Source organism: Nannobrachium achirus, assembly GCF_963921795.1.
Source record: "Nannobrachium achirus genome assembly, chromosome: 10".
NCBI classification, from domain to species: domain Eukaryota; kingdom Metazoa; phylum Chordata; class Actinopteri; order Myctophiformes; family Myctophidae; genus Nannobrachium; species Nannobrachium achirus.
In genome coordinates this window covers 23,368,165-23,395,629 of record NC_137819.1, presented here as the reverse complement: position 1 = coordinate 23,395,629, position 27,465 = coordinate 23,368,165, and the positions used below count along the sequence as shown (strand labels likewise).

Genomic DNA, 27,465 nt, shown 5'->3' with positions numbered 1-27,465 from the left:
GGGTGCCAGGTAGCCCCATATAGAACCTTAACAGTATGCAGCGACGGGTGATGTTCTATATAGGGCTAGGTAGGTCCCAGGCAAATGTCTATCTAATTTCTCTTTTTTGGGAACCACTGGTCTATTTGGTTACATTTATTTCTTATGCTCTCTCTCTAGACTTACAGACCCATGATACATGCCCCCTTGGACCTAGAACTGTCATGTTTTCCATATATTCTTGGCTACTCAAGTAATGTTGCTGTTTTATTTTCTCTTTAGGCTACTACTGAAAGAAAATGAGTTCCAACAAAACAATGAAGCAAGGGGTCAGGTCCTCAGAGAATATCAAGGTAAATATTGTCCCCTCCCTTCTTCCCAACATGTAAAGAGCCTGCGATCCAGCCTGCTACGCTACGGTCAGTGGATTTGTTTTGTCACTTCACAAAACTAGTCTTCTGAAGGTAGCTTGGCAGGCTGGTTCCTGGGCTACATTAACCTGGTCCCTGGCACCCCTGTTTTATGAAACCTTTTCAGTATTTGTCCTTAAAGGATGGCAGATCTACAAGCTATCCCAACTTGTTGTGTTGCAACATGTGAGCTTGACTTTTTTTTTTTTTAAATGGCTGAAGTGTAGAATAAGACTGATCACTCTTTTGTCCATTGTTTTATTATGAGGTGACTATACAAATTCCCACTTGAGAACCATGTATAAGAGGTATAATCTGCCAAGTAACTGAAATCACCTGTGAGTGTTCTGGGAGGGTCCAGCACTTATTTCATAACTTGTCTATGGTACAAATCACGCACTACCACTTATAGCAATAGAGCTAGAGTGATATGACTTTGGCCATCGGTAGGACTTACTGGTCTCAGAGTTGACCTGTGTCAAGTTTCCTCTGGCTTGACCACAGATTGTTCACATGTCTGGGTGTTCATGGGTCTTCAATAGTCATAAAACAAAATGGCTTAATTTTAAAATATTATATTTTGTAAGCTCCATCTTGCCTTTCATTCCTGGTGGCAATGACGTCTAAAATGTTTCTTCCTGATGCATGCAGAGTAGACCTGCCCTATGTGGATCCTGTGCACTCATAGGGCTTAATCAAGGTCAACGTTTGCCCAGACTTTCTTTAGGTCTGGTTCTTCATATGGCCTTCAGACAGAGCCCCAGTTCTGTAATGATCACCGAATGTGACACCGCCGGCGTTCATTTAAACTTCCATAAACGCACACATCGTGTTTCGACCGCCGGCAAACATTAACTAACCTAACTTGACCGTTGTCTGTAATGGGCTGTGGGGGAGAGCACTTTCCCACGATCATTACCAACGTGCACGCGGGGTAGGTGAAGGTGCAAGGGCCCGGCGCGGGCGCGTACCGTGGGAATCAACACGGCCTGCTTGTTGTCATGTGTTCAGCCCGGCCCCTTTCCCCCCCCGTTGTCAACAGAGTCCACCCCCCATTGTATTTAGTTGTGTGACGGTGTCCTGCACTGAAAATGGTGTAAATCTACAAGCTTGCATCGTGTCTCAGCACGGTACAGCTGTGAGCTTGTAGATTACCCATTTTCAGTGCGCAACACTGGCACAAAGCTGAAGTACATATCAAGGCTTTACTCTTCCCAGGAGTGACGGTGTAACTAGAGTACAGGCTGTAAAGTGGTACTAAGCCGCGGTGAATGAGCTGTGAAGGCGCGCTGCTGATTGTCCTGCCCGTTTTTCCCACGGGACTGATACCGTAATGGCTTCTCAAGACCAGACGAGGAGGAGGAGGGGAGGAGGAGGCAGGGGCGAGGGTCACACACAGCTTGTGTTTTTTGGCAAGCTCTCGTGTTTCCAGTTCACACTAGGAGGAACCAAATTTACTTAATCTTTCCCACTGACCTGTAGAGGAAAATAGAATTTAAAGTCGAGGTGTGCAGTAGCTCACATTTTTAACTGGAGCTTTTTTGTTTTGGGTTCTCTTCCAGAGCTTTTTCACACCCTCTAACCAGGCGATGGGAGCCGTGAGGAAAACCCTGCAGGTCCTGCAACCCTCAGTCTCCAGCCCGAATGTGGGAAAGGCACACCAGGTACAGTATGCTCAGGAGACCTTTAACTTTGCTGTTGTAAATGATGTGTTAATGTCTTAACTGGTGTGACTGGCTCTATATTCTTATCTTCCAATTTGTCCTGTTCAGTAACTGTTCTTTAGTAAACAATACATTCAGGATTTTTAAATCTGACTTGACTTGGAAGTGTGAAAACAAACTGAGGGGAAAGGTTTGTTTTTCGCTCCTGATTGGGGGGGGGGGTTCTCACCTGAAAATGTATTTTGTACAATGAGTCTCCTAACAGAAAATAAAACGCTGTCGCAATGATTACTATCAGAATATAGATCTTAACTTTAACAACTTTGTTTCAACAAAATATACAGCACCTTTAAAAGCTTATAATCGAAAGGGACTTAAGTTGTATCTGAATTGCAATGTCGTATTCTCTCATCTCATAAGGGCAAAGTCATCCCCAAAAGGAAAAAGTGGGGTTCTGACCCGGCGACGGGCTCCAAAAGGACGAAGGCGGAAGTGAAGTCCACCCAGACAGAAAGCGAGTGTCTGCCTGACGGCGTCTCGGCCGAGGCTTACATGCTCATGGTCAAAGGTGGGCGCTCGGTTTCAGCTCTGGTAGCCACTTGAAGTGATCTCTTGAAGATCACGCCCGCACACTGTTCATATGCTCCAAAAACATACTTTTATTATAGGCAACTGGCTGCAACGTTTCGACTTTACGTCTTCATCAGGCTTTTTGCCTGATGAAGACGTAAAGTCGAAACGTTGCAGCCAGTTGCCTATAATAAAAGTAAGTTTTTGGAGCATATGAACAGTGTGCGGGCGTTTTTCTCCTTCCATTATCTGATACCTTGATGTCCAGCACCTGGCCTGAATATAGGCTTGAGATGTGCACACAATCTTGTCTATGAACTCTTGAAGATCACATCAGCCCCCAGTCACGGCTATTGTGACTTATCTCCCCTTAATCATTGAACCCCAATCATCACTATTCTGGAGCCACTGTTCAGTGACAATGGCAGATTTATCAAGCTCACTTGACTCATTGTGAGCTTAATAGATCTGCTCATTTTTGCCTGCCATTAATGGCTAGAGATTTGGTTTACGACGGAGGGGACACACACAAATGATAGAACCCTGGTCAACTAATTATATTGTATGTCTAGTGGAAACCTCATTAATTTTCAGAATTCAAATTAAAAAATGGCAAATCTACAAGCTCTACCCTTGTAGATGGCATGTATATTTTCTACAAGCTATACACTTGATGCTTTTGTGACCCTATAGTATGATCAAGTAAGGCAATGATTTACAAAACGCAAAAGCTAAAAAAAGTGGGAGATGAAAGGCTTCTGCCCGACTATATACCGATAGGTTCTTACTTCTTAAGTCGCTTAAACCCCTTTTTGATTGTGTGACTGCTCTTCTCCCTTTTTCAGAAACCCCTCCCTCCGCTTACTGGAAAGAGGTGTCAGAGGAGAGACGCAAGGCCCTGTACAACGTCCTGCAGGAGAACGAGAAGGTGAGTTAATCGCTGAGAGATCTCGGCTAATGTTTAGCCGTCAGCCCAGTCTGTTCCCACGCTGACTGACTCATCCATTTGAGTGCTTTTAGGCTTCTGTCCCGGTAGCCTCCACGACAGACCTTTTTAGCTTTAACTGTTGCATTTATAATCAACGCACCCCATTAATTATATGGTCGACATGACTGTTTTAGTGCCATGCACGTTTCCAGTAGTACCCCATCGCATTTATTTTCTTCAGCTTCAATCGTATATGTAAACATTATAATCTGTTCAATTCCGACGTTGCATTTTTATGGCTACACCGATTTTAAATGCAAATGTTATGAAATCTGCGGACCAATTCTGCTGTAACCCTCCCTGTATGTCAGTACATGGATTTCGTGTTTGTCGATCACATGAGTCACCATGCTTGTCCTTGTCACCCAAACAGTTGCACAAAGACATCGAGGCGAAGGATGAGCAGATCTCCCAGCTAAAGAGCGAGAACGAGGAGCTACAAGAGCTGGCCCAGCACGTTCAGTACATGTCCGATATGATTGAGGTAATGTTCAGTCATGTTTCCGAAAAGGTGTGGAAAAATGGTTAATTCACCTCCTAGATGACTTGTACTGTCAACCCTGGGAGTTAATGAGTGGACCAGAAACTGCTTTGAGCGTGGAAAGTGGAGAGATTTGATATTAAAGGATATGCATAGCCTTTAGTAAGGTGCAATAGAGGGAAAAACTCAAAAGTTAAGTTATGTAGAGAACAATGTGAACAGTGCTGTAAATTGTTGTTGGTGGAAATCCATGTCCAACTAAAGTTGAGGTTCAACAAGCTCAAAACGCATCGCGTTGCACAGCCTTTCGAGCTTGTAGAAGTAGTTTGGATGCTTGTGTGTTTGTGTCGGACATCAACTAGGCCTAGGGCATTAATTTACAAAAAGTTAAATCTGGAAATTAGGACTTTCTATCCGTTGGCAACGAAATGTCAGTCGAGTATAGTGGCACCAATATTGTCCTTAAGTGGCTTTATACAGGTGTAAAGCCCATCTGAGGTGTTTTCCTTATTTATACTTAGTTGTGCCGCACACCGAAAACAGACCATCTACAAGCTCAACGCCATCAGCCATTTCCGGTGCGCGGTACGACAAGGTTATACATGATTTTATAGAGCATGCGCTTGCTAACGTGACTTGTCTTTTCAGAGGCTGACCGGGTCAGGCCCAGAAAACCTGGAGCAGCTGAGAGACATGGCCCTGGACATTGAGGATGATGATGAGGCTGATTGTAGTCTTAGTGACGAAGGTGAGGATGACGCAGACTGTAGCCTTGATGGGGATGTGGACGCCGACACTAGCCGCGATGAGGACGCCGACACTAGCCTTGATGAGGACGCTGACACTAGCCTTGATGAGGATGCTGATGCTAGTCTTTCTGGGGACGATCAGGACACTGAATGTAGCCTTGCTGAAGAGGAGGATGAGGCTGAATGTGGTCCCAGCGACGATGAAGATGCCTCGACCCAGGAGGACCCAGCTGAACCGTCGGGACAGTAAAAACCACACTGCTGCTGTAATTTGTTTTGTTGAGACTTCAAGCTTGTCTTGACTGAGATCTGCATTAGGCTGCAAGTTCTCTCTTGCCTAATTTTATTTTTCATGGCACTAACGGGTTTAATTTAACACTTTGGTGTGCAGAGGTTTGATTGTGTGGTTTCCACGATGTTGACTCCAAATGTGGCCTTCAACATTGTTGCTCTGATTGGAAACTCATAATCCAAATTGTTATGTTTGACATTGACATGGCACAGTGCAATGGCTCTCAAAATCATTCTTTTAGCATAAACAAAGAAGTTTCTGCCAATAACCTCTCAAATCGATTGCTTATTTCTTAAAATGTCATTGTCAACTTGATGTTCTTATTATAAATTTATATAAAAGGGGTAGGTTTTGTAATGTTTCTGTTGAGAGTGACTTTAGGGCTGTTTGACTATGCAGTCCATGTCAATGCGAAAAGGTAATTTTTTTTTTGATTGGTGGTATTGGAGATGCCTCGCCAACATTTGCACCATGGTGAGGTAACTGCACAGCAGCAAACCTCTAAACATCATTGTTCTTTTAAGGGGAAAGGGAGCGGTTCTAGTCTGAAGTACTGCATGTCGCTTGATGAGCAGTTCACTTGATTCACTCCTGCTCCATGATTGGCCCCATGTTCTCTCTAAACCTCCTTGGTCACTCGCTGCAGCTCGTCTCTCCCTTGCGAGTTCTTGGCTCACCATTCCTCCTAGGCAGACAGTGACACTTGAGAGCTCTTCGGCCAGCACATGGACTTTCTGTGTTTCCATATGGTCCTCAATCTGCCTGCCCTTGTTGCTCCCCTCTTCGAGGTGGGTGGATTGAAGAGCGAGTGTCATTTATAGTCTCCAGTGTTTGCAGTTGCTCCCTGGCCGTACCCTCTGCTTTTCACTGGGCTTCTGGTCACGCCCTGCAGGTAACCAGCTCTCGCCAGGCCATGCCAAAGGGGACAATTGCATTTGAGCGCAGTCAGACTTCAACTATTTCTGGCCTCCCCACCCCACAATTATTGTATTACATAAACAGTTTTGCTACAATGTTTATCAGTTCTGCAAGGAGTGTCTGGACATGGACATTTCCAAGATTTCCAGCCTGAATAATTTCCAAGTAATGGGCCTGGGCCATGCTTTTGTGACAACGTTGTGGAATTATTTAGATGTCAGTTTAGTTAAAGGGCAGCTTCTTTCTTATTGGATTGTTCTCCTCAACTTTGTCCGTCCAGCGAGACAGTCGACCTACAATCCCACAGTGCGTCGCCACAACTCATTGTGCACTGGTCTTATAGGTTGTGTGCTGTGGACGTTGTGCGACCGGTCCACATCAGGCTTACGTTTAATTTGTTGCCTTGTAGTGTTTTAATAAGATCCATCTACTGCAGTGCAGTTTTATTGCACTCTTATGTACATATGATTTGAGAAGTTCTGTACAATAAACATTTTAAACTTGCAATCGTTGTGTGTAGAAAATGCTTTTTCCCTACTGCTCTGCTTGAGCCTCTGCCGTTGGGACGTTGCCTCACTTTTCTCAGATTCACAATTTTTAATTTAGGTTTACGTTCCAATGAACTTTGCATTTTAAAAAGTGCATTTACTTATAGCAGTGGCGAGTAGGGGAAAGGTAAAGTTGTAAGTATCGACAGTTCAAGTGGTTAAACAAATGACATCCCAAAATGCACTGATTACAATGACACTATATGGAATATAAACGGGTTGTGAGGGTCCCTGCTTCATCTCTCTCAACTAAGGGGTCCTTGGCCTGAAAACGTGAAGGCCCCTAGGTTAAATGAATCGCTACTTTTCAACACATTTCCATAATGAAAATGGCTTCTGCTGGTTCAAGACATGGCGTGACGCTTGTCGATCTACTGTTTTCACTATTTGGGTACTGGGCGTTTGCCAACCACTGCTCTAGAGCAGGGGTCTTCAACGTTTTCAGTCCAAGGACCCCTTAGTTGAAAGGGATATGGAGCAGGGACCCCCACAACCTTTTCAAATTCCATATAGTTTCCTTGTTTGACAGCATAATCATCAGTGTATTTTGGATTCATGTCAATTTGTTTTCAGATATTTAACCACTTGAACCATCAATACCTAATAAACTTGACCTTTCACTCTGTGCCTAGCCTCTTTTTTTCCCCTCTCTACACCAAACCTCTTTGCCGAAAATAGCCGATCTACAAGCTCACAACGCATCTCAGCGCGAGGCTTTGTGAGCTTGTAGATCTATTATTGGCTGCAGTTCTCTGAATATGGACACTAGGGTTCAAGTTGTTAATATAAAAAGGATTGGAAGATTTGGAGGACCCCCTGTAGAAACTGAGGACCCCCTAGGGGTCCCGGACCCCCTGTTGAAGACTCACTGCTCTAGAGCGTTTGAGTACAAATCTGACTGGGAAACTATCTTGTAGTCCTGTAACTAAGAGTATTTACACTTAATTTGTCCAACTGTCGCACTGACTAGTATTACAGAGTCCTGCTGTGTAGTGGTGGTGCCACTTGACACCATATGATTGCTGCTCTGTAGATTCTATAATGGCTGTTGGCACAGTCTCACAGACATAGCCTCGGAAACCCAGGCATTTTATTTTAGCACAGACATGACTGTAAACTAGTCCATGAAATTCTCTTTTCATCCAGTAGAGTGTATCAGTGTGCCAATAATGCAATAACATGCAGCCAGGCCCCATTATTTGGTTTCATTTGTACTGACTTTGTGGGTTGGGGTTCCAGTGTTTAGTTCAGTGATTCTCAACCCGTTGAATTTCAAGGACCCCCAGTGTGATGTGCATTAGGCCATGGACCCCCATTTGATACCACATTCTCTTACAATCTATGCTGTAAAATCCAAAACAAGGGTGTACAAATGGACCTTCAGAGTTACCGACCAGTAAGGGTCCATCCTGTTGGTCCGCGGACCTGACATTAAGAACCAGTGCTCAAAATGTGATGGCTTGGGTCTCACAAGAGTCACTTTATAAAACCCAGACCTGATACTCTTACTGCAGTGGTTCATAATGTGGAGCCCAAGGACCCCAGGGGTCCTTGGCTTGAGGGGGTTCCAGTTGGTCCCCAAGTAAAAGATTTATAGTTAATCCATTTATGTAAATGGAAGAACACTATGTACAAGAATTTTGATATCTCTATACAGTACTTGAGTCGAGACCTATGGTCCAGACAGTAAAGGAATTCGGGCCAAAATGACAGACCATATCAGATCAAACATGTATTCCTATAATGGGGATTTGTGTGGCCTAATGCATATCGACTTGGGTGAAATTAAATGAAAAGAATTGAGTCACCATTCTACAATGCAAACTGTTAAAGGATCCATATTTTAAATATTATCTCTACTCTAATACATAATGAATTGCAAAAATGTTCCAACTCGCAATGTTTGGACATTCAAATGTAAAGTCTTACATTTTAATGTAATCCATCTAGTTTTCAAGGGGGTCCACAAGTTACAGAATACACACAAATACATATCTGTAGAAAACAGCAAACAAAACAAAGCGCTACAGGAAAAATAAATAAAAATAAGAATGAACAAGACAAATCAAACAACATCTACCAGGAGGAACACAAAGCAAACACACAAACAAAACAGAGCACATAGACATAGAGGAATCATTGCGTCAATGATCTCTTATTATTCTGTTTATTAGTGAAAGCATGAACAGGTGATCTCAAGGTGAGAGGACAGCGCAGTTTTAAAGAGTTGAACAGAGGTTATTGGCCAAATATGAATAGGTAGATTGTTCCATTCAGAAGGAGCTTTAAACCTAAAGGATTTTCTTTTTGACAACTGATTTTGATACATTAGTCGTAACTTTTAAATAAATCTGTTCACAGTGTCTTGTTGTCCCATTTGGGTCTGCCCCCTGCCTCTGTCTTCTCCAGGTCCTGCAGTGGTTCTCAACCTTTTCAGGCCGCGACCCCCAAAATAATCATATTTTAACTGGGGACCCCCCCCCCCCCCACCCTGACGGGCACAAGAGTTGAAGCCTTATATTTTGTATAACACAATTCTATTGTGAAAATAGCAGATCTACATGCTCAACGCGAGGCGTTGTGAGCATGTAGATCGGCTATTTTCACAATTTCTGCCTCTAATATTTGACAATTTGGCCAATGTTTAATTTGTCACTTTAGAGATATTAAAAAGTCCTTAAATTGTCACTTTAGAAATGTACAGATACCCTCAATACACTTAAAATGTATATTGGTCTGTTAACTGTTGTAATGTTGCACATTAAGTTAATCATCTGGTGACCCCACAAAATAATTTGGGGACCCCCCTGGGGGTCCCGACCCACTGGTTGAGAACACTGCTCTAGAGTCGAGCTCATACATGGGCAACTGGCAGCCTGGGGGCCACATGCGGCCCCACCTTCTCTTAATGCTTCCCACATCGGATTCGGAATACTATTGATTTCTTTAGATGTTCCAATTCTAAACATGCAAACATGACCCCCGCTAATTACTTCAGTCTATATACATTTGTTATGACCAATGTAGTTAACATACTGTAAGTACAAGCATTTGAAGTTAAATAAAAATGTTACTTTTCAGGATTCCAATTAAAAAAATGCAAAACATTATTCAGGATTCAATTTCTAAAGTATCAAAAATAGCAGATCTACAAGCTCAAAATGAGTCACACTGCGATACGTTTTGAGCTGGCAGATTGGCTGGCAGGCAGAAGCAATAAAAAGGCAAATTAATATCTCTGTATCTGTCAGTCCTTTCCCTATTTAAGCGTGTGTGCTAAATCATTCCGTCCTTGTTCCTTTTATGCCCATATATGAAGATCCCTGATGTCATCAACGTTAAGCCCATATCTTGGAATGCACATGGACATACTGTGTCTGTCTCATGTGGTCTATCTATGATGTCAGACATCTATCATCATATTTTGGGAAAAGTTTAATTTTTAACTGTGTCTCTCCTTATATCACCACCTAGAACTCCATATAACAGTATGAAGTTCACAACACTGACCTCTTCAAACCTTTGATAGCCATACATGGAAACGACTGGATCATCACTTAGATATCCATATATGGAGCTGGCCAATACCTCTACATCTGACATCACAAATGCGAGATATGGATATAGCTCCATACATGGATATGGATATATATATAAGTCAATGGGATGCTCTTCCGAGAAGTCAATGTGTGTGAGCTTTGCCAGTAGGGTTTTTCGCTGCAACTATTAAATACGTCTGGTTCTTGTGTGTGAATTAAAACAACAGCAAAATAACCCAACGGTTACAGAATCAAAATGACGGAGCGGAAGGGTACAGCGAAGTTGTACTTTTTGAGGAAGATCGAGCAGGAAAGCCAGCAGAAATGGGAACAGGATAAGACTTTTGAGTGCGATGCACCAACCACTACTGGAGAAAGCACAAACAAGAATAAGTACCTTGTCACCTTCCCCTACCCATACATGAATGGAAAACTGCATCTAGGCCACACATTCAGTATGTCCAAATGTGAGTTTGCTGTTGGATACCAGCGTATGAAAGGGAAGCAATGTCTCTTTCCATTTGGGCTGCATTGCACGGGAATGCCCATCAAAGCCTGTGCAGACAAGCTGAAGAGAGAGTTGTATGGAAACCCTCCACAATTCCCAGACGAGGAGGTAGAGGAGGAAGAGAAGCCCAAGATTGTTGACGAAATCATCATCAAGGACAAGGCCAAGAGCAAGAGGAGTAAAGCAGCAGCCAAGACCTGCGGCTCCAAGTTCCAGTGGGAGATTATGAAATCCCTAGGGCTGTCGGACAAAGAAATTGTCAAGTTTGCCAGCGCTGAACACTGGCTGGACTACTTTCCTCCTCTGGCCATCAAAGACCTCAAAGACATGGGGGTCAAGGTGGATTGGAGGCGTTCCTTCATCACCACAGATGTCAACCCCTTCTATGATTCCTTTGTCAGATGGCAGTTCATCACTCTAAAGGAGAGGGGGAAGATCAAGTTTGGCAAAAGGTACACCATCTTCTCGCCCAAGGATGGACAGCCGTGCATGGACCATGACAGGCAGACTGGAGAGGGAGTTGGACCACAAGAGTACACTCTTGTCAAGATGAAGATTGTAGAGCCCTTCCCAGCTAAATTCAAGAGCCAAGTATTAGCAGCACCCAAGTATAGCAGCGCTCTGAAAGACAAGAACATCTACTTGGTGGCGGCCACCCTGAGACCAGAGACCATGTTCGGCCAGACCAACTGTTGGGTGAGACCGGACATGAAGTACGTGGCCTTTGAGACAACCAACGGAGACGTGTTCATCAGCACCAGGAGGTCTGCCAGAAACATGTCCTACCAAGGAGTCACCAAGGAGGACGGAGTGGTGCCGGAGCTCATGGAGATCCTGGGACAGGATATTCTGGGTTGTGCACTGAGTGCCCCTCTGACCTCTTACAAGGTCATCTATGCTCTTCCCATGCGCACCATCAAGGAGGACAAAGGTACCGGGGTGGTGACCAGCGTTCCATCTGATGCTCCTGATGACATTGCCGCTCTCAGGGACATCAAGAAGAAGCAGGCACTGAGGGAGAAGTATGGAATTGAAGACAAGATGGTATTGCCTTTTGAGCCAATTCCCATAATTGAAATCCCAGGCTATGGGAACCTGTCCGCTCCTCTGGTGTGTGATGAACTGAAGATTCAGAGTCAGAATGACAGAGAGAAGTTGGACGAAGCCAAGGAGAAGGTCTACCGTAAAGGATTCGATGAAGGCATCATGCTGGTTGACGGCTTCAAGGGCCAGAAAGTCCAGGATGTCAAGAAACCCATCCAGAAGATGTTGATAGACAAGGGAGACGCCCTGATCTACATGGAGCCCGAAAAGCAGGTCATGTCCCGGTCAGCCGACGAGTGTGTGGTGGCCCTGTGTGACCAGTGGTACCTGGACTATGGTAATGTGGAGTGGAAGCAGCAGGCCAATGACGTTCTCAAGTCTTTGGAGACTTTCTGTGAGGAGACCAGGAAGAACTTTAAAGCAACACTGGACTGGCTCCAGGAGCATGCCTGCTCTCGCACCTATGGCCTTGGAACACGTCTGCCGTGGGACCAGAAGTGGTTGATCGAGTCTCTGTCAGACTCCACCATCTACATGGCGTACTACACGGTGGCTCACCTCCTGCAGGGCGGGGTGCTAAATGGACAGGGGCCCTCACCGCTGGGCATCAGGCCAGAGCAGATGACCAGAGAGGTGTGGGACTTCATCTTCTTTAAGACGTCTCCGTTCCCTAAGACAGACATCCCCAACGAGCACCTGCAGAGGCTGCGGAGGGAGTTTGAGTATTGGTATCCTGTTGACGTGCGCGTGTCCGGCAAAGACCTTGTGCCAAACCACCTGTCGTACTACCTGTACAACCACGTGGCCATGTGGCCAAAAGACAATGGGAAGTGGCCACAGGCAGTACGCGCCAACGGACATCTGCTGCTCAACTCTGAAAAGATGTCCAAATCCACAGGAAACTTCCTCACCCTAAGACAAGCTATTGAGAAGTTCTCAGCAGACGGCTTGCGTCTGGCCCTGGCCGACGCGGGCGACACGGTGGAGGATGCCAACTTTGTGGAGACCATGGCGGACGCGGGCATTCTGCGCCTCTACACCTGGGTGGAGTGGGTGAAGGAGATAATCACAAACCAGAACAACCTGAGGACCGGCCCCGCAGACACCTTCAACGACAGAGTGTTCTCCAGTGAGATGAACAAGGGCATCCTGAAGACGGAGCATCACTACGACAGGATGATGTACAAGGAGGCGCTGAAGAGCGGCTTCTTCGAATTCCAGGCAGCCAAGGACAAGTATGTCCTCCTTTCTGAGATGGCCATCGAGGGCTTGCACAGAGACCTTGTCTTCCAGTTCATTGAGAGACAGACTCTACTGTTGGCACCCATCTGCCCACACCTCTGCGAGTACACTTGGGGCCTCCTCAGCAAGCCCACTACTCTGATGAAGGCGCCATGGCCCGCGGCAGGTCCCGTTGACGAGGTTCTGATCCGTTCCTCCCAGTATCTGATGGATGCCGCCCATGACCTCCGAGTGCGCTTGAAGGCCTACATGCAGCCGCCCAAGAACAAAAAAGGGGATTCCACGCCCCCAGCCAAGCCCTCCCGCTGTACCATCTATGTGGCCAAGAGTTACCCTCCATGGCAGCACAGCGCCTTGTCACTGCTAGGCAAATACTACAGGAGTGACAGCGGAGTCCTTCCAGACAACAAGGTGATCTACACTAAGCTGGGAGACCTGCTGGAACTCAAATACATGAAAAGAGTCATGCCCTTCGTAGTTATGATCAAGGAGCACCTGGAGAAGAACGGAGCCAGGGTTCTGGACCTGCAGCTGGAGTTTGACGAGGCTGACGTGCTGGAGAAGAACCTGGAGTATCTCACCAACTCCCTGGGGCTGGATCAGATCGACGTGCTGCCTGCGTCCGAGGCTGATGACAAGGTGAAGGATGACTGTTGCCCAGGGAAACCCTTCAGTGTGTTCAGATCAGAGCCTGGTGTGTCTGTGTCCTTCATCAACCCCCAGCCATTCAACGGGTTGTTTTCCACCAGGGTTGACATTCGACAAGGGGACAACAGAGACGGTATCATTCGCAGACTAGCCAAAGTTAACAGACTCATAAAAGACAGGGTGAAGTTGATGCGTTACGAAGACCCGGTCCTGGGTCCCCGGCGGGTTCCTATTCTGGGTTGCGAGGAAGAAGGCAAGCTGCCCATCTCGGACAAGTCTGTGTTCAGCATCAACCTGGAAGAGAAGAGGGTCACCATGGCTGATAACGGCCTCACTGTGGACATCGGTGACTCTCTGGTGTACCTTCTCCAGTAGAACAACACAGCACTCTGAAGCTGCCCAGCACAAGCACAAATATTGACAACAATACGGGGGTGTTTATGTGATTTATTTTAAGGGTGATAAGTATAACTTAACAGATGGCTTCAACATTCGCTGCCATACACACTGAGGTTTATCAGTTTTACAGTTTGTCCTTATTCACCTTATTTCTGGCCCTCTCCATGGGCGCCACCATTGAGATTTTCTCTGTGTGCTGCTTCATTCAACATCCTCCCTAGTAAGAAAGTGTACAGGGAATCGTGTGTTGCCAGATTTAGCCAAAGAAAGTGGCCAGGTCTATGAAAATAAGCCCAATAGAAGCAACTAGGCTCCGTTTTAATACTTTAAATCGGCTATTTGAAAACCAAGCTCACAATGTGTCACATTGCGACATTGTGAGCTTGTAGATCTACTAAATATTGAGAATAAAAAACAAAAATATTTTGATAATAATATTTTAACAATCTGGGGGTCCTTGATTTGAAAAAGATTGGGAACAACTGGTTTAAAAAAAACATTAAAAAGCAAGCCCAATAAGCAACCACACTTTTTTTAAAGACCCAAATTGCTTATTATAAGCAGACATGGCAACACAGGTTTCACCTAGAGGCCAACATCATTGAATTTCCTTTTCACCACTTTCCTAGGTGTTTAGCCGGCGTGAATCCTCAACCCACGCAGAGGTGGAGGCGCGCCGTCTCAGGCGACCTTGAGCCACGTGAGACACCGGCGAGCGAGCGGTAGCGAGCAAGTCGCTGTGTCGAGCGTTGCGAAGGTCACATGAGCCGACTCAGTGCCGCGAGACGTTGTAAACCAGGGGGCCAGAATAGTAAATCAGATATGTATATCTGATGATACTATTCTACACCGTAAACTCCTCTGTTAAACAAGGGTGTATAATGGACCCTCAAGTTACTGACCAGTTAGGATCCATTTGGACCCCTGTTGGTCTCCGGTCCTGACATTGAGAACCAGCACTTAAAATTGTGACAGCTTGGTCAGAGTCACTTTATAAAACCCAGAATGACATGATACTCTACAGTAGTGGTTCATAATGCGGGGTCCAGGGACCCCGCATTGTGTGTCTTCAGATCAGAGCCTGGCTGGTCTGTGTCCTTCATCAACCCCCAGCCCTTCAACGGGTTGTTTTCCACCAGGGTTGACATACGACAAGGGGACGACAGAAACGGCATCATTCGCAGACTAGCCAAAGTTAACAGACTCATAAAATAAATGTCCAGGGTGAAGTTGATGCGTTACGAAGACCCGCCGGTCCCCGGCGGGTTCCTATTCTGGGTCACGAGGAAGAAGGCAAGCTGCCCATCTCCGACAAGTCTGTGTTCAGCATCAACCTGGAAGAGAAGAGGGTCACCATGGCTGATAACGGCCTCACTGTGGACATCGGTGACTCCCTGGTGTACCTTCTCCAGTAGAACAACACAGCACTCTGAAGCTGCCCAGCACAAGCACACATATTGACAACAATACGGAGGCGCTTTATGTGATTTATTTTAAGGGTGATTTATACTTAGTATACCAACCAAGTATAACTTCACAGATTTCTTTAACATTCGCTGCCATACACACAGAGGTTTATACATTTTACAGATGGTCATTATTTACCTTATTCCTGGCCCTCTCCATGGGCGCCGCCATTGAATTTTACAGAGGGCGCCATTGGGTTTTTCTCTGTGTGCTGCTTCATTCAACATCTTCCCTAATAAGGAATTATAATAATTCCTAATTAGGAAGTGTACAGGGAATCGTGTTGCCAGATCTAGCCAAAGAAAGTGGCCAGGTCTATGAAAATAAGCCCAATAGAAGCAACTAGGCTCAGTTGTACTACTTTACATCGGCTATTTGAAAATAGATCAGCAAGCTCACAATGTGTCACATTGCGACATTGTGAGCTTGTAGATCTACTAAATATTGAGAATAAAAAACTGAAATATTGATTTGAAAAAGATTGGGAACCACTGGTTTAAAAAAAACATTAAAAAGCAAGCCCAATAAGGAACCCAAATTACTTATTATAAGTAGACATGGCAACACAGGTTTCACCCAGAGCCCAACATCATTGAGTTTACTTTTCACCACTTTCCTAGGTGTTTAGCCCGCGTGAATCCTCAACCCACTGCGGTACAGTTAGGTTCTTGTAAAGGACCCAGCAAGCACGTCAGGACCTGGACCAATCAGTGACATCTCGATATGGGGCCAGATCACAGCCCATATGGGGATGATCTTGATGTCATTACAGGACGTCATATGGACTTTTTTGTTTGACAGGATTATTGTTATTGTTTGTAATGTTAGTTGAAATATTAGCATATAAGGTTATATTATGGGACATATCTAACTAGTTATGATATTTATCTGGCCTAGAATATCACCTAATTTCAACCAACATAAATCCTGTCAAACAAAAAAGTCCATATGACGTCCTGGTAATGACGTCAAGATCATCCCCATATTGGCTGTGATCTGGCCCCAATCGAGACGTCACTGATTGGTCCAGGTCCTGACCGTGCTTTCTGGGGAGCGCTTGTTTTCGGTGGAGATGACTGAGGAGCGCCGTCTCAGGCAACCTTGAGCTGCGTGAGACACCGATGAGTGAACGGTAGTGAGTGAGTCACTGTGTCGAGCGGTGCGAAGGTCGCATGAGCCTACTCAGTGCCGTAGACATTGTAAACCAGGGGGCCAGAATAGTAAATCTTCGTGCCCCCGACTTTCGGCAACTCCTCATGGTCCAACTTAAGTGACAACTGAGCACTCCCTATCTCCGGTTCCGCCAATCATAAGCTTCCACGGGCGGATCTTAACTGTATCGTGGTGGGTTTTAGATACACACGTTTAGCCCAGCTCGGGTGTTTCTCTCTACTTCCTGGGAGTGCCTAGGAATAAGGTGAATTCTGTGTTTGAATATTTCAAGTTTTACCCAACATGGCCTCAGTTAACATCTGAAGAACCAGATGTATATGGGACCTATTAATGTACTTAGACTCTAGCAACATGCACATACTTGATGCTCTGCTTCATATGCAATAAAGCAGAGGACATCTGGGGTTTTTTAAGAGTCGGATACATCGGGTCATTCGGGTGCTAGATAATCTGTGAGGTACGAAACATTCTTTTGCATGTCCTTCAGAGGGAGGTGTTGCTATACCAGTGAGTGTGTATAACTAGATGGGATATGCATTCCCAATGAATTATACCCAAATAGTTCCTGAGGCTGACTCCATCAACTTTCCTTCTGAAAAAGAGAAGGTCCTACAGTTCTGGAAGGACAAAGACTGCTTCCAGGAATGCCTCAAACAGTCTCAAAATAGACCAAAATTCCCTTTCTACAATGGCCTTCCATTTGCTACTGGCCTGCCCCACTATGGCCACATCCTGGCTGGCACCATCAAGGACATTGTCACCCTCTTTGCCCATCCGAATGGCTTTCAAGTGGGCCGACGTTTTGGCTGAGACTGTCACGGTTTGCCTGTGGAATATGAGATTGACAAGACCTTGGACATCAAAGGGCCTGAAGATATAGCCAAGATGGGCATCACTGAATACAACAAACAGTGCCAAAATGACTACAAGACTCTCTACCCCTTGTTCATGGAGAGTGTCTGGTGGGTGTTAGCTTTATGCCAAGGGACTGGTGTACAGGGGTGTCAAGGTCATGCCTTTCTCCACTGCCTGCCACACTCCACTCTCCAACTTTGAATCCCATCAGAACTACAAGGAAGCTCAGGACCGGTCTGTGATTGTCAGCTTCCCACGTACAATTTGGTGGGGTACCAGTTGTGTAATTCATGTATGGATGTGTCACAGTGTGTAGTTTTGATGTTGTCTGGAAACTAGCACATAGATTGAAGTTCTGTTTTCACCCAGTAGAGTGTACCAGTGAGCCAATAATACAGTTACATAGTGTCCATTATTTGGGCACTGACAATTTGGGTTTGAGTATATAGTTTAGTTCAGTGATTCTCACCTTTTGAATTTCAAGGACCCCCAGTGTGATGTACCATGGACCTCCATTTGATACTGCTTAGTTTATATTACAATCTATGTAAAGCCCTGTTAAATAAGTGTGTATGAATGGACTCTCAGAGTTACTGACCAGTAAGGGTTCATTTGCACCCCAGACCTGACATTGAGAACCATTTCTCAAAATATTGACTTGACAGCTTGGAGTCGCTTTATAAAAGCCAGAATTACATGATACTCTTACTGCAGTGGTTCATAATGTGGGGTCCAGGAACCCCCAGGGGTTCTTGAGGGGATAGGTGGTCCCCAACTAAATGATTGATTAATCTTCATTACATCTAAAAGTATAGAACTAACTTAATGTGTATTTTGATCAGATCTCTATCTCTTTTTTTAAATATGTATTTATTGACAAATATTGATATACATGTGCAATCAATCAATGTATCACTCCTTTTCTTTTTTTCTTTTTTTTGCCAGACCCATGAAATGGGTAGGCCTACATAAGCAAATGTCGGTCTGTCCGGGTTTTCTATATAAAGGGTATATATGATGATGACATGATGATGACATGCCTACAAAAGGCATGATGTCATAAATGATGATGACAGACAGGGGGTTGGCAGAACCGGGGTCTGGCACAACCAGGTTGACCTGGTCTAGTTTATAAACAAGACAATAAAATAAATAAAAGACAATACAAAATAGAAAACAAACATTGCACCCGTGCGAAGTGAGCGGTGCAAACTAATTCCTGCAAGGGCACCTGCGCGAATCAGTGTTGATAGGCATGCATGGCAATATTCTTTTTGTTGTGTATGATGTCAGTCTGGAGGTCTGCTCAGACTATATAAGGTTTTCGTGCGTCCTGACCTTTACACTAGCTCAAAACGAACACCAACCAGGATTCGAAATAGCAACCATAGACTACAGGGTTTAATGTAGCGTGGTCGCTGTCTTGAATCTTGAGTGGTCGTAGATTTGCGCCAGAAAGTTCCAGGATATGTGGTTGGTCAGACTTTTTATGTCGGTTACACCATCAGGAGTATATTATGCGCAACATACCAGCCAGGTTTGTTAGTATCCTTGACCAGACCAAATAACAATTTATCGTGTACATTCATGTGCACATTTATGTGTCACCAGAAACTCCATTTGGAGTAGCCGAGATGCAGGAGAAACTCTTAAATGTCGCTGTCTGAAAACAGATAAAGACAAATAGAGCTTCTTGTGGGTTATAAAGCAAGAGGGAAACAGAGGGAGAACAGACAGGAGGTCAGACAAACAGCCTGGCCATTAACAGCTTGGTGGCAGTCAAAGAGTGAATAGAAGAGAAAAATAATATGCAGTCCAGACCAGAAGCTCAAACAAAACAGACAGAGGGCAGAACGGAGAGGGGATCAGACAGACAGAAAGATGGAAGGACCTTTCCTGAACTTGAACCTACCACAAATCTTTCCTAAACTTTAAACTGGCAGATTGAACAACACACAGGATTCAAAACAGTAATCATAGCCTGCAAGGGCAATGTAGCGTGGTTGCTGTTTTGAATCCTGTGTGGTGTTCAATCTGTTAGTTTAAGGTTTAGGAGAGGTCCAGGATATGAAACAACCTGGCCATTACGCCTGGACCTTTCATGAACTTTAAACCGGTCTCAAGTGCAAGTGTAATGGCCAAGACAGATCTAAATTAACATGAACAACACAGCATTTGATTGGTCTGTTCTGTTTGGCTAACACATGTCGTCATGAGTAGAACGGTTTCTGATTGGTCGATTCTAATGTTTAGTTACTCAACTAGCCAATCGATGAAGAAAGAAAGAATCGTCCCGTGCTAATATGTTTTAACTAGATAAACCGAAAGTGAAATATAGGAGCGGTTTGCACCGCTCCAAAATAAAGACAGATAAAACCCTTTCCCCGAATGGCCCACCACTACACTCTCACTGCTCTATATCAACAAATTATAGTTATCCACAGAACCCATTGACAAAACTCCAATCATCAAAAAACACTGTGAAGTCAACCTACAGGCCAGGGGATATAGAAGCGAGACAGTCCAGATAATCACCCCAAATTCTTTTAAACAATTCAGGTTTTCTTCTGACATTATACAGGATCTTTTCTGGTGTGCAATAGGAAGAAGGTTCATTTATCCAGTGTCTCTGCGAGGGAGCGTTCTCTGACTTCCAATGAACTAAAATGATTTTCTTTGCAGCTGTGCTTGCAAGCGAGACAAAATATGTTTTAATAAAAATGTGATTGAAAAGACTAACGTCACCCAGTATCCATATTCTTGGATCGTGTGGTAGGTCTATATCACGATTCACTACCTTTGAAACAGTGGACATGATGAACTTCCAGTATAATTCTTCCAGACAAGGGCAGTTCCATAACATGTGTATGAGGCTGCCTTCGCTTGTTTTACATCTTTGACATAAAGCAGAAATGTTCACATCAATCCTGTGTAACCTGAGTGGGGCAAAGTAAGTTCTATGGAAAATATTACATTTCATCTGTCTGTGTTTTGTAAAAATCAGAACCGTTTGGGATCTTTCCAAAATATTTTGCCAATCTATAGGGTCATACACACATCCCAAGTTATTACACATCCCATTTATTTTTAAAAGGCATTAAGTCATAACTTGGTAGGTTTTTATTAAAAATATTATAAATGGAGGATGTTAGCCCTTTAGTAGAAGTAATCAGACTGCAAAACATATGATCCTCCAGGGGAGACTTATTTGGTATATTAGGGAAGTCTGTGGACTTTTCTTGAACCCAATGTCTAATTTGGAAATATTTAAAGCGGTCATGGTTGTTTAGGTTATATTTCGAAGACAATTGCTGAACATTTAAAAATATATCGTTGCTAACACTTTATTTTAAAAAAATTACAAATGTAAACAGCACGAGGTACAGACAAAAACGTTCTGGGACTTGTTTCCATTGTCGTCTTATGTATTCAATTCATCATCATCATAGCAAATAACACAAAAATACATCATCAACAAATATAAAGCACTGTATGTTCAAACCAGTGGTAAAAAAAGTATAAATACTGCAATGTAGAACACTGTTACAAGTAAAAGTCCAGAATTCAAAATAGACTTGAGTAAAAGCACGAAAGTATTGGCATCAAAATGTACATAAAATGGGCTACCAATGTTTGAAAATAGCAGCTCTACAAGCTCACAGCACGTCGTGATGCAACGCGTTGTGAGCTTGTAGATCGGCTATTTTCAAATAGCCATGGTATAAATGGTATAATATTATGCATATCTGCAAAGTAACTAAAGTCTTCAAATAATTGTTGTGGAGTAAAAGTACAATATTTGGATCCGAGATGTAGTGGAGTAGAAGTAAAAGTATTGGAAACCTTCCAGCTTTACTGGAGTTGATTAAGAAAATTGGAGAGATATCTGGTTACAAAGTCAATAACTCAAAATCGTCCATAATGCTGCTCAACCAGGAAGAAAGGGATAACCCTCCAATCTATACACGTCATTTCAAAATGGTAGAGCAATTTACTTATTTGGGTATCCAAATAGTCCCTAAACTAGAGAATATTATAAGCCACAATTATAACCCAATCACTGTATCAATTTCTGAAGCAATCAATAGGTGGTCTGACCTCTCAATCTCACTAATTGGTAGAATTAATATACTCTTGCTGCCTCCTGTAGGTTTCTTCCCTAAAATGGAAAAAGTGTTTCGTGATTTTATTTGGAATAATCGTCGCCCCAGACTTCGGCTATCCCTTCTATATTTGCCCTACGATAGAGGAGGTCTAAAATGTCCCAATATGCTGTGGTACTATTGGGCAGCACAGCTGAGAACTATTATGTTCTATTACACAGAGGATGGATCTCCTAGATGGAGAAATATCGAATCAGGTTCCTTAAAGATCTCGATGCCCAGTTATCTTTATTCTAACTCATTAAGTAAACTTAAAAAAAGCTACAACCAATCCTATTGTTAATAACATGATTAAGGTTTGGCAAGATGTTAGGAAATATTTGTGTGATACCATCCCCATTTCTCGCTTCAGCCCGATTTGGGGGAATGAGGCATTTACCCCGGGTAGGGCGGATGGAGGCTTTAAGCTTTGGGCTGGAAAAGGAATCAAACAACTAAAAGATGTCTTTGGCAAAAATAAGACTCTGCTTTCATTTGAAGAACTTATGGCTACATTTAATATTCCTAGAACACATCTGTTTAACTTTTTCCAACTCAGGGACTTTATAAAGGTTAAACAAGCACAGTCTCTGACGATTCCTCCTCTGTCGATAATAGAAAGAGCTCTCATCAGGAATCCCTTTGAAAGGGGCATCATATCTGGGTTTTATACTCTCCTGGTGGACTTCTCTCCCGAAGCATCTGAATCTAGATTTAATGCCTGGAATTCTGATTTACAAGGGGAGCTAACAATGGATGAGTTTAACACAGCATGTGAGGAGGCTCAGGCACAGACTAGTAATACTCGTTTAAAATTGCTGCAATATAATTGGCTGATGAGGGTGTACATCACACCAGAAAAAATAAACAAATTTGATTCTAATATCCCAGACACTTGTAACAGATGTAACAATGATAAAGGCACTCTGTTCCATTGTTTGTGGGCATGTCCAAGAATAAAGGAGTTCTGGGAGGAGGTTAGGAAGGCGTTACTACTTATTAACATTGAGCTTGATCCAAAACTCTTCTTGCTTGGCCTTTACCCAATCGGCCATAAGATAAAAAACTGCGAGATAAAATTTCTGGATCTTGGGTTCCTACAAGCCAAAAGGGTTATCACCCTTTCATGGAAAAAGACAGGGAAACCTAGCATCACTCAGTGGTTTAAGGAACTGTCTCTATGCCTTCCTTTAGAAAGAATTACATACACTCTCAAAACAAACAAGAGCTATTTGAGAAAATATGGGGAAGTTTTATTCAGTATGTTAAGGGAAATGACCTTTCCTATCTGATGGAGGAACCTGGAGTGGGGTAATTGTTTCTTTATTTTGTTTTCTCTCTACGGTCATTTGTCTGGCCTTGTGGCTTATGAATCGGGATGTTGATGTGATGTGCGTGCTCTTTGTGTTATGATTATTTTGTATTCTTTGGGTTTTTGCTTTTTGTGGGGGGGTTTTCGTTTTTGCTTTTGTTGTGTTGTGTGTGTTGTTTTGAATGTATATAAAAAAAAACATAATGTTAAAAAATAAGAAAAAAAAGTATTGGAAACTGGATAAACTAAAGCAAAACTCAAAAGTGTACTTAAGTACTTAAGTAAATGTACTTAGTTACTTTACACCACTGGTTCAAAGTAGAAAAAAAAAGAAAAAAAAGTTCTATGACAAAAAAAAAAAGTTTTACCTCCCTTTGTGGTCTCCTGAAAGATGTATTTACAGGCCTGTTTTGGAAGAAGCCAGTGATGCACATTTCTTAAGGATAGTGTCAGGGTATTTTGGTGGCAGAGTAGAATAAGAATTGTCCCATGTCTTCTTCTCCTACTCCTACCCCAGGGTTTGAAACCTCAACACTAGATCCTCTCTGTTGATCTTCTTTAGCACATTCATTATAATATGAACTTTCTTTTGTGGATAGGCTTGCAGGATCAGATCGGCAGTCTTCATCATGTCAGCATCCTCCAGTCTGCCCTTTGGAATTGGTTGGAGGCCTTCAAGGTTATTACTCTTTAGCAGATACCACTTAAACCTCTGGAACTCGTCCTTATCCAGCTCGCTCAGAGTTGCAAGGATTTGTTCGTCAAGTATTTCCTAACACAAAGAGAGGATGTTAACATCTCACATTCATTATTTCAAAGTGTTTGTTCAGATCTTAAAGCAGACATAAAGCTGTATGAAATACTTGCCATTAATATAGTGGTTGCAAAGGTTAGCCTGATTTCAGACTCTGCGGTGAGCTTGAGTCTGACATTGTCCCATGGACAAGAGATTTCAAAGGGGAGGGGATTTGAAATTCCCAATCACAAGAGATCTGGTGGGAGGGGTTGTGTTTGACTTGTGTGTACACAAAAACTTTCCCCCCTCCCCCTCCCCTCTATGACAGGCATGAAACAGGTCGTTGTCTTTGATGCTAACAAGGTGTGCAAAACCCCCTTTGAAGTTCAAAGGGAGCAATTAAGAGCTTTGGCTGAGCTCCCCCTCCCTACACTGTTTCTGTTGATTTTCAAAATTTAGACCCACCCCCTCCTCCGAGGCTCCGACTCTCATTGGCTTGGTTCTGCCTAAACCAAAGAAACTTTAGTGTCATATGACAACACCAGACCAAGAGAACCAGTCCGCTCAGAGAGTGGGTGGGTCTATGGGCTGGAGCCAGACAAATGATGCTGGTTTTGTGGATTCATATATTTTTAATGAGTGGCCCCTGGGCCCTTCCAAATCACAGAAACGACATTATATTTATCAGAGAACTAACATTTTTACAGTGCATGCCGGTGTGTGAGTTGCTCATTGGTAGAGCATGCATGCACCTTTGGATCACAATGTTCTGGGTTTGATCCCTGACACTTAATCATTGTTCTCCCAAAGGAGTCTTATGGCAATGAATGGTGACACTATAAGAATGCAACAAGTGCCTATATGGGCTTGTAAAACAGTCTTACAGGGGAACTACAATATAGCTATTTAAGTAATAAGTAATTAATAAGATTCAAACATTTTTAACAATGTTTTGCATTAAATTCAATCAATTGGTTCTGTTCATTTTCAATCTTTTTTTGGTATGTAGGAAATAACCAATAAACAATACTGTTACTGTTTTTTGTATGATATATTTTTGGGATTTGTTTGCCTTTATTATTGGTAGCAAGCAGAGTAGGAAGACAGGAACCTGCAATGAGCTGTCAGGCATCAGAGCCTAGGTGGTATGCGCCTGGACCGCTAGGCCAGCGAGCACTCCAAACAATACTGTTTTTAAACTTGATCAGATTATTTTAGATATCTTTAATCATCCATATGTAGTGATGCGCGGAAGCGGGAATTGAGCCCGGGACTCCCATTCGCCAGTCCAACGCACAACCAGTTGTGCTAATAGGGCTGAGCCCGATTAGCAGGGCTGTTGTCGCTGGTTCATGGCTGGTACTAACTGTGGGGGCTACACATACGATCTTGGAGAATGTAGAACATTTACAGTTGTACAAGTTAAATTACATTAAAAGATTTCCCTATACCTGTTCCTGTGAAGTGAATGCTTTGGTCTGAAGAAGCTCTTCAATGAAGGATGTGGTCTGAAGAAGCTCTTCAGTGAAGGCTTTGGTCTGAAGAAGCTCTTCAGTGAAGGCTTTGGTCTGAAGCAACTCTTTAATGAAGGTGTTGGACTGAAGCAGTACTTCAATGAAGGCGTTGGACTGAAGCAGATGTTCAACGAAGGCTTTGGTCTGAAGCAACTCTTCAGGGAAGGCTTTGGTCTGAAACAGCTCTTCAATTAAGGCTTTGGTCTGAGGCAGCTCCTCAGTGAAGGCTTTGGTCTGAGGCAGCCCTTTAGTGAAGGCTTTGGTCTGGGGCTGCTCTTCAGTGAAGGCATTGGTCTGAAGCTGTTCTTCAATAAAGACTGTGGTCTGAGGCAGCTCTTCAATGAAGGCTGTGGTCTGAGGCAGCTCGTCAGTGAAGGCTTTGGTCTGAGGCAGCCCCTCAGTGAAGGGTTTGTTCTGAGGCAGCTCTTCAATGAAGGATGTGGGCTGAAGAAACTCTTCAGTGAAGGCTTTGTTCTGAGGCAGCTCTTCAGTGAAGGCACTGGTCTGAGGCAGCCCGTCAGTGAAGGCTTTGGTCTGAAGCAGCCCTTCAGTGAAGGCTTTGGTCTGAAGCAGCCCGTCAGTGAAGGCTTTGGTCTGAAGCAGCTCTTTAATACAGGCTTTGGTTTGAGGCCGCTCCTCACTGAAAGCTTTCGTCAGCATTTCTAGGAAAGACCTGCCAACTATCCTACCGGTATCCTTGAAAGCCCGAGACTGGAATGCGTAGAACAGAGGGTTCAAGCAGCTGTGGAGAAATGTCAGGGTGGTCGCTATGGTGACCACATGATCCAGTGAGTCACTGTGCGCTTCTGCCATGAATGTTATGATGTGAAAGGGGGCCCAGCACATGAAAAATACAGTGATAATAGCGGTCATGATTCTGAACTGGCAACATGAGGCAGCGATCTTAATGCTGAAGTGGCGACGTGAGGCCAGAGAACGATACCTGAGCCAGTAGATGATGACAGAATAGCAGGAGACGATCATGGTGAAAGGAACCACAAATCCCATGAAGAACTGGGTGAAGACCATGACCGCAGCAAGCGGACGGTAGCCATCGGTGAGTGAGCACAAGAAGATGTCCTTTTCATTGAAGGAGGATGTGTCCATGAAGATGAAGTTCGGGGAGCTGAGAGCCAAGGCCAGTATCCAGACACCCAAAATGACACAATATGCCTTTCTGACGGTGCAGTGGGTCATGGCCCACACTGGCCGCACCACACATACACATCTGTCAACACTCATAAGCATCACAATGTAGATGCTGGCATACATGTTGGTGGAGAGCACGGTTAAGTTAAGTTTGCAAATGGATTTTCCAAAAGGCCAGTGACCGTCCAGAGCTGTTTTTGTGATGGTCAGAGGCAGGAACGCTGTGAAGAGAAAGTCAGCCACAGCGAGGTTGAGACACCAAACATTGTTGATGTTTTTTCTCTTCACCTTCACCATCATCCAGATGACAACTCCATTCCCCAATATGCCAAGCACAAAGACTAGGCTGTTTATGCAGATGAACGTGTTCTTGAAGGATTGGTTGCGTTCATCATGTTCATACTTGTAGTCAGAGCCATTTCCATCTGGCAGATCCATCTCTGTACTGTGGTTGGAAGCAGTTGTGTTCATAATCGACGCCATCGTCCAAAACCTAAAATAACAAAACAAAGGCACATGCTTTGTTTTAACCCAACAATAACATGTATATGCATAGGACTCAGTAATACCATAACATTTGTCCTAAATACTAGGCATGTAACGGTAGGCTAATTAAAACTCACAATGCAATACACAAATAAACGAATCCACAATACAATATTTATATATTTTTTTTATTTAAAAAAAGGATGAAAAATCACTACTTTTCCTTAGACATTTGTGTGTCATAATTAGCTGTGAGTGTAATATAGCCAAATAGCTTGTTAAGTCCACACATTAATGGAGATGCAAGATTCAGGATTTACCAAACAAATCACATGACTGACTAGAAAAGTGCCTCCGCCAGGCCGGGTTGAATACCCAGGGCTCGCACATATTGAAAGTTATTCATAGCCAATCGGAATGGAATCTGAACAGGTGTGTCAGATCATGAATCCCACTTTGTAAATCAAACAAAGTTATATGTATTGGCCTGTTATTGTGCCACAATGTGGCTGATTTGAAGAAAAGAGGCAGCATTTTTTTATGTGCAAAGTTTCATGGAAATTGCACTCTGTGGCCAATTTTAACCAATCAGGATGGAATATGAAAGACCCGTTTTGTTTCATGACTGAGATACTGTGTACCGATTTGCGTG

General features: G+C 43.7%; 2 protein-coding genes across 2 annotated transcripts; both read left to right on the top strand.

Moving 5' to 3' along the window:
- The first annotated feature begins 261 nt into the window (after positions 1–261).
- gmnn (geminin DNA replication inhibitor) lies at positions 262–6,431 on the top strand. The gene is made up of 6 exons (XM_080734507.1): positions 262–332; positions 1,952–2,053; positions 2,474–2,621; positions 3,469–3,551; positions 3,985–4,095; positions 4,741–6,431. The coding sequence occupies exons 1-6, from the start codon at positions 279–281 to the stop codon at positions 5,089–5,091; spliced, it is 849 nt and encodes a 282-aa protein (XP_080590633.1). The 5' UTR covers positions 262–278; the 3' UTR covers positions 5,092–6,431.
- A 3,963-nt stretch (positions 6,432–10,394) lies between these two features.
- LOC308292734 (leucine--tRNA ligase, cytoplasmic-like) lies at positions 10,395–13,955 on the top strand (the record flags this gene model as incomplete). Its single annotated transcript, XM_080735151.1, has 1 exon — positions 10,395–13,955. One exon carries the CDS (start codon positions 10,395–10,397, stop codon positions 13,953–13,955), a length of 3,561 nt encoding a protein of 1,186 aa, XP_080591277.1.
- Between the last annotated feature and the right edge of the window lie 13,510 nt (positions 13,956–27,465).